The sequence below is a fragment of the Gavialis gangeticus genome, unplaced genomic scaffold (genome assembly GCF_001723915.1).
Source record: "Gavialis gangeticus isolate Ggan-Ray unplaced genomic scaffold, GavGan_comp1, whole genome shotgun sequence".
NCBI lineage: Eukaryota > Metazoa > Chordata > Crocodylia > Gavialidae > Gavialis > Gavialis gangeticus.
Window position 1 is genome coordinate 17,905,200 of NW_017728993.1, and position 8,089 is coordinate 17,913,288.

General features: G+C 40.2%; 1 protein-coding gene across 2 annotated transcripts in view; it reads left to right on the forward strand.

The window, feature by feature from the left end:
- Positions 1-8,089, forward strand: part of EPS15 (epidermal growth factor receptor pathway substrate 15) — a 162,338-nt gene that overhangs the window by 22,988 nt on the left and 131,261 nt on the right. For both annotated transcript variants that reach the window (XM_019501322.1, XM_019501323.1), the window contains exon 2: positions 3,890-3,931. In XM_019501322.1, coding sequence (XP_019356867.1) covers positions 3,890-3,931 — 42 coding nt within the window. The remainder of the gene's footprint in view (positions 1-3,889; positions 3,932-8,089) is intronic.

An 8,089-nucleotide genomic window follows, 5' to 3' on the forward strand; every position in this document is an offset into this window, starting at 1 on the left:
GGTGGGGCAGCCATTGACGGAGCAGGGGATGGGGATGGGGCCTGTTTGATTTGGAGGCCGATTCGTCATCAGCCGAATCTCTGAATCAGATTCGGCCGAATCAATTTGGGACAGTGATTAAAATCACTGCATCATATCACTAGTCCACGAATCGGCCAAATCCAAAGCGAATACTAGTTGATTTGCACAAGCTTACTAACCATGCAACCATTGTATGCTCTTTGGAGCATAGAGGGATCTTTAATCTCCTGGAAAATCTTCCAGTGAAAATACTGACAAATGAGACTACTGTTAGTCCAATTAATAAATGTCAAATGCGTTTAAACGAAGATTACTTTAGTAACAGGACAGGAAGGGGGCACCTGTATCATCTAGTCCAGTTCCTTGCTATAGTCAGTAGATGTCATGTTGCCTCTTCCAGAATCTCATCCAGCTGCATCTTAAGGATAGGGTTTTTTTTGCCTGTGTACTATTGTTTGAAGAGTGTCCTGGAACATCATTCCTCTGATCATTAGAAATATTTTTTTATTGTCAGCCTCAGTGTGCTCATGGCCAATTTATACCTATTTGTTCTTCTTCCAACATTGTCCTTTAGCAAAAAGTTCTTTACCTCCAGCCTTAATGTATTTGACATGGAGCAGTCATCCTCTATCAGCCTTCATTATGCTAGGTAAAAACAAGTCAACTTTTTAAAAAATCTTCTCATAATACAAGGGTTTTTTGGTTCTGTTTAGCATCCTGCTTAACTTCCTGAACTCCTAGGTATTCTTGTTGTCAATGAAGAGTTTTCAACATGAGTATATATACGTCTTAATACCTGCAACATGGGTGGAAGAAGGAGGTAGGATACAGTATTGGTAGAACAAGTTAAGGTAAGACAACCAGTTCTCTGAGACTGACTTGTAGCAGTTCAATATTTTGCAAAGATAGGTTGCTGAATCCCAGTTCTTATCTCTTACCTTTATTTGCCATATATTTTAAACTGTCACTAAATCAGCTTGGGGTCCTCTTATAATAGTGAAAAGCTTTTCCTTGCAGGCTTAATTTCTTATTCTCTGGAATGTGCTGTTCTTTTCAATTTATTTTAGGGTTTTAAAAGGGATCTGTTTGCTGCACTAGTGCATATATTTTAAGGCCTTGGGACCCTGGAATAGAGGCAGGGGGCTCAAGCCTCCAGCTGCAGAAGGAGTTGGGATGGGGGGGAGCAGGATGCTGCTGCAAGAAAAATGTCACTGCCAAGAACCAAGTTAACCCTTTCTTGGTCCTGAAACCACTGCAGATTTATATGCCAAGCAAGGATCCAAAGCCCTGAATTCTGTGGTGGCTGCAGGGCCATGGAGGGGTTGACCTGGCTCTCCCTGGTTTTTGCTGCCAGCTGTGCTTGTTATCTGGTAGCTGATTTTATTTGTGAAGGCTGAAGTGAAAAAGGAATGAAATGTTTTGGTCTTTTCTGAATTATCTGTAGCTAGATTGCCTTCTGAGTTCTGTGAGGGGCTTATGGGTTCTCTGTTCTTCCTCTTACTTTTGATGTACTTGTAGAATCCCTTTTTGTTGCCTTTTAGGTTGCTTGCCTGTTGCATCTTCAATTATACCTTGGCCTTAATTTTCTCCCTGCACACCTGTGTGATATGCTTAAACTCTTCCCTTGTAATATGACCAAGTTTCCACCATTTGTAGGGTTGCTTTTTTGAGTTTCAGTGCATTGAAGCGATGGTTGTCAAGCCAGGCTGGACTCCTGTTGCACCTCCCATTCTGCTCTTGCATTGGGATAGCTTGCTTCTGCCCCCTTGAGAGGGTGTCTGTAAAGTACAGCCAGCTCTCCTGGACTCCTTTTCCCTTCAGACTCACCTCCCAGGGGATCCTGCCTACCAGTTCCCTGAGTTTGTTAAAGTTTGATTGTTTTGAAGTCCATTGTCTTAATTCTGATGCTTTTTTTCCCTCTTCCCTTAGGGTCTTGAACACCGTCATTTCATGGTTGCTGTCACCCTAGTTACCTTCCACCTTCATGTTCTCAACCCATTGCTCCTTGTTTGTGAGCAGTAAGTTGAGAAGAGCTTTTCCCTACTCCCCTATCCCCAGTTGGCTTCTCCATCACCTGCACCAAAAAGTTATCTCCATCACACTCCCAGAATTTGCAGGACTGCATGTTCACTACTGTGTTTCCTTCCCAGCAGATGTCTTGATAATTAAAGTCCCCCATAAGAGCTAAGTCCTGTGATTTGGAAACTTCCATCAGTCGTTTAAAGGAGATCTCCTCCACCTCCTCCTGGTTTGGTGGCCTACAGCAGGTGGCCACCATGACATTCCCCCCCACCTTTTGCTGCCCTCCCTCTCTGACCTTTACCCAGAGGCTTTCAACAGACCTACCTATTTTTTTGAAAGACACTGGGGTTTTTTACTGTAGTCTGGAAAAAACTTTGTGGATTTTCTTTCTAAACAAGTAGGTTTGCAGTACAGAAATTCCTGACTCTCCCAGTCAGCAATGATTTTTTTTTTTAAAGGTTTTGCTGTCATACCACAGGACATTTTTTAGTTTACTTGTTGGAGGTATTTGGGATAAAACCTGGAATATTGCCAATTTCCATCTTTGCATGCAAATTATAAGTTTCCTAAATCAGAAATTAGAAATCAATGTTATACTTTTACATGCAGTTTTTTGGATTCATATCCTTATTCATGTGCGTATAAAGGCTTCCACGATTAGTCATATTTCTGTATCAAAGGGAATAGAAAGTCTCTTTGGCTTGTGTTCAAAGGAAGTGGTGGTTTTTGTCCCATTCTTATCGGTGTGTTGAAGTGCTAGATTTAATTGTGGTCAGCACTCCCTGTTAGATGTAGCAAAGGTAGCCCAATATATTCTATTGATAATGCTTGAATTCCACCTTATGACAGTGTTCTCAAGTTGTATGGCTTAGGGAACATACTCGTCATCCAAAAAAAAAAAAAGAAATCTACAATTTTACCTCTTTGTTTACTGTAGAAAGAAGGCAGTTCCCTAAAACCTGCAGCCCACGCCTTCCTGATTAGTCCCTCAGACAAACATACTTTGAATGAGTATTTGAATAAGTGAATTGAGGGCCTTCTATGAGAAGCTTTGTTATCTCTGAAAGTTTAAATGTGGCTTGAGTGCCTAAGCTCACCACTTTCATAAAGCTTTTGTTGCATATGGAAACAGCTTTCTCAGGTAGTAGGGACCCATGCTGAAAGAACGTAATCCTAATTGCACTTTGTCAGTAAAGACACCAATTTAGTTAGGTCTGAGTAAAGTAACTGCTTTTGATTTCTGGCAATTTCACAGAGGAGGTTGCAAATTGAAAACAAGTCTTTGGGATGCTGGAACAGATGACAGGCTCGAATTTTGTAGTTAATTTTATTCTTGAATACTTTTTTTTTTTCCTTGGCAGAAGTGATTTTTTTATGTTTTGTTATGTTTCATATCAAGCACTTAATTCTGGAAGAATAATTGAATTCAAATTGTATTCATATTTTGGGCTTTTTATTAATCTAATTAATTTTAAGAGTCACATGTCTTTACTTGTACCATGTAGTCAGCTAGCCTGGTGCTCATTATGGCCACTACCACTTACTTCAGAGCAGGAAGCTAGAAGTCTAGTAAAGAACAGTTATGAAATATAGAAATTAATAATTCTGATCAGTTAGAGACAATTTTATAGTTCTTATTATGTTGTCCCATCTAATATCATTATGAATGTTCTATATTACAGAATTGTGTAATCCTCATAGTCTTTTAAAAAAAAATCTTTATAAAAAACTGATATCATATTGCCTTACTATTTAAATTCATGCAACTTGATCATATAAGAAAGAAGTAAACTAGATGGATAATTATACATTTTAGTTATACCTCTTTACCTTTCTTTCTTCACAGCTATCAAGTGCAAACCCCGTGTATGAGAAGTTCTATCGACAGGTATGTATTTTCTGGCTTACCCATTTGCTTTACAATATCTAGCTCTGTTTAAAAAAAACAAACAGTGAAAACTTTGTGCTCATGTGTGACTGCTGTTGGATGGTCACATTAGATGTGAAAGTAGAATATCTTTTTGTCACAGATGATAGAGTAGGGCCAGCAATATATAACTTTATAGAATTGGCAGGACGGTTGCTCGTGCTTTTAAAATGCATTGTTAACAATGGGGTAAAGGCTTTGGACCAGGTCCACTCTCTCAAAAATTTAGAATCTGGCTGTTGGATGATTTTTTACTTATTTTAGTAAGTAAGAAATTGAGATCATACTAGGCCACGTAAGCATGATACAGACATGGAAGTCTATTACAAGGAACCTACATGAGCTGCAGTTTCTTGGCTGGCTTTGTTAAGGGTTGGAAGTAAACAGGAGAACACGTAGCAGTAAAGCTGTACATTTTTTTTCCCTTGATCTGGGTATTTCCCTGCTTATTGGCCTGAAATGAAGTGAATTATTAATTCTCTATCTCTGCTATTGGTTTAAAAAAATCAGGCTATTTTGTTATGTTCTGATATCTGGGTATATTGGATTCAAAGGAATTGATGTAATTAACTTGGAGAATTCATAATTTCTTCTTCTTTAATTATCCCAGCCATTTCTTACTACACTTACCCCATAAGCATAGAAAGAGAGTGAATAAAAGTGCTGTACCTCACCGGAAAGACTGCTGGAGAGAGTGAAATCTGACAACCACTGCCTAACTCATCTAGTGTATTCAGAATTGAACTTGATCTTTGACTTGGTGTCATTTTTTTATTATATCATGCACTGGAGATCCTATCACCTTTTCTGGATTGGGTGGAGTCAAGTAGTGGCTGTTTTAGATAATACTTTACTTTGAGAGGTGCTGGGGCCAGTCTGCAGGCTGGATAGTACCGTGTTGCATGCAATTTGCAGGCCCAGCCTGTGGGCCAAATCCAGATGAGCCTCAGACCAAAACAGCATGTGGGGCTGTTTTGGTGTGGGTGTCACATAAAGCCTGTGCTCCAGGTCTGGTCCTGCATGCTGTGTGAAGTACTCACCAGGCAGGCTCTGTGTGCTGGGTCAGGGCTGGCACATCTTGCATGCAATGCAAAAGGCCAGTTGGAGAAATGCAGGTAGCACCATGGTCTGGATGACAGAGCTATGTTGGATGGATCTAGCCTGCGAGCTGGATGCAATTTTTCAATTATTTTTTAAATCGATTTAATCTGTTCTGTTCTATGAATAATAATGCATATTAGAGACATTTCATAGATTTCATAGACATTTGGGCTGGAAGGGACCCCGGAGGATCATTGAGTCCAGCCCCCTACCCCAGGGGCAGGAAGTCAGCAGGGATCATAGGATCCTAACAAGATAAGCATCCAAATGTGTCTTGAAGGTGTTCAATGTGGGTGTTCGAACCGCCTCCAGCAGCAGTCTATTCCAAACCTTGGGGGCTCGGACAGTGAAGAAGTTCTTTCTTATGTCCCGCCTGAATTGGTCACAGTGGAGTTTGGGACCGTTTGATCTTGTCATCCCTTGGGGAGCTCTGGTGAACAGATGTTCCCCCAGATCCTGATGAGCACGCCTGATAAACTTATAGGTGGCCACCAGATCGCCCCTGAGCCTGTGCTTTTCCAGGCTAAAGAGCCCTATTGCTCTCAGCCTCTCATCATAAAGTCTGTTTTTCTGATCTCTGATCATGCGTGTGGCTCTCCTCTGCACCCTCTCAAGCTTCTCTGCCACCTTTTTGAACTGTGGAGCCCAAAACTGGAGGCAGCACTCCAGCTGCAGCCTCACCAAGGCTGAGTACAACGGGAGAATGATGTCTCGGGATCTGCTTGAGAAGCATCTGTGGATGCAAGCCAGCGTTTTGCTCGCTTTACTAGCTGCAGCATCACACTGAAGGCTCATGTTCATCTTGTGGTCAACCATGACCCCCAAGTCCCTTTCATCTGTAGTGCTAACCAGCATAGCACTACCGAGCCTATATGCATGGTGCAGGTTTTCCCTCCCATGGTGGAGAACCTTGCATTTTTCAGTGTTGAACACCGTCAGGTTCTTGTCTGCCCATTTTATGAGTCTGTCCAGATCCGCCTGGATCACCCGCCTGTCCTCAGGTGTGGATGCTTTACTCCAGAGTTTGGTGTCGTCGGCAAACTTAGCCAGTTCGCTTCTGATCCCAATGTCCACATCATTGATAAAGACGTTAAACAGTGCAGGCCCTAGGACAGAGCCTTGTGGGACCCCAGTGGTCACAGCGCACCAAGATGACTGGCTTCCATCGACCAACACCCTCTGGGTCCTGCCACGGAGCCAGTTCCCCAGCCAGCGGATCGTGGTGACGTCAAGGCCGCAGTTAGCCAGTTTAGCCAAGAGGTGATCGTGGGATACCAGGTCGAAGGCTTGTGTTGTTGATTGAGAGTGTTGTGACTACTGTGTCATGAAATAATATAAAAATATATGAAAATGAGAAGCCTTAAAATAAAATTCAAAATGAAAATTTTAAATTCTGAAATGAGAATGTTTGTTTTTCTTTGGACACACTTTTGCAGGGATCTAATATAATCTATATGATTTTAAAAAATGGTTTTAATGAAATACATTTCTCTGTTAAATAGCTTCCAGAGAAATGTTCTGATTAGCTTTAGTCTAGAGGTGACACAGGTAGAATGATTATGATGAGAGATGCCACGGGGGAAGAAAAACAGCAATTTCAAGCTAGCCAAAGGTGGGAATAGATTAGATTTAAAATATTTACTGGTTGTATAATAGCTGGAGAACTCCACGTGCTAGTGAATTAGTATGGGATTCTAACGTGGGATTCTAGTATGGGATGTCTGAGGGATGCTCCCTATTAAGAACTTCAGTCTTCTATACATCTCCACTGCTGGGAGGAGGGAGAAGACTGATTTCTATGAAGTTGCCATCTTTGGACCTTACTCAGGTCTTAGAAACTCATTTTCGTATGTCCCCTGTTGACTGGTAGGTATTTGATTCATCTCCTATTTTTAATCCTTGATATTATTTGGAAGGGGAGAGGTTTGTCTCTTTTTGCTCCTCTCCTTACTCCCAAAAGGATGGATTTTCATTACTTACCTCTTTTTCTCCTTGCTCTATATCTTTGATCCAGTAAGTTGTAGGGTAGGCCATTAAAGGAAAGAGATGGTTCACCTTGACTGTGTTAGGATTGGCTCAGAAATAAACTTGAGATAAACTGACCAAAGTTTAGTCGGGATTGCAATACTTGCTCACTTAAACTCCATTGAAAAACAAATAAGGGTGTGTCCACTTTAGTGTATGTGCAGTAGTCAGTTAATTAGGAGACTCCCATATTATAGAGATCATGAGGACAGAAGAGATTATCTGCACACTTGTTGTGTTTACCAGATCAATACATCTTGATAATTTTACTGCCAAGCCCAAACAATAGTTCAGATAAAAAAAAAAAATCCCAGTATTGTTGGTTCTCTAACTCTTTACCCACTGATTTGAGAATTCACCTGCTTTCTAATTGACTCTTACTTTTCTGAAGTACAGACTTGTCCTACTTCAAGAGACGTGAACATCATAATTATTCTCTGTTCCCCATTCTTAAACTAGTGGTGTTTTGAATATCCTGTCAGACAGCTCTAATTTGGAGTCAGTGAATTATACAGAAAACAAGTGTAATAGATCACTTCCCTTTTAGAGTAATTTGAACTTGAACTCTTAAAAATAAGTATATAAAAGTACTGCATTAAAAATGAAAGCACTAGGTATGTTTTAGCTTCTTTCTGGGGCTTTTTCTTTTTGATTGGTAATTGATTAGTAGTTGAGGACTAATCTAACTCAACTAATTAGTAGTTGAGTACTAATTGTAATTAGTAGTTGCTTAGAATATTATTTGGAATTATCTTTTTAATATAGGTCTTGTATATGTGATAGAAAGCTCATTCAGAATTTTTTAATAATTAGATGTAAATATTACTTGTACTGAGATAAGGCTGAAGATGTATGCTGAATATCTTAAATGTAGCTAAGATTTTATTTTAATTAGTTGACTTAATGTTTAATATGAATATACTACAGCTAAATGTATGTGTAAACTGGAATGGAAGTGTTTTCACCACAGGGGAATATACTGTTAAGGTGTAT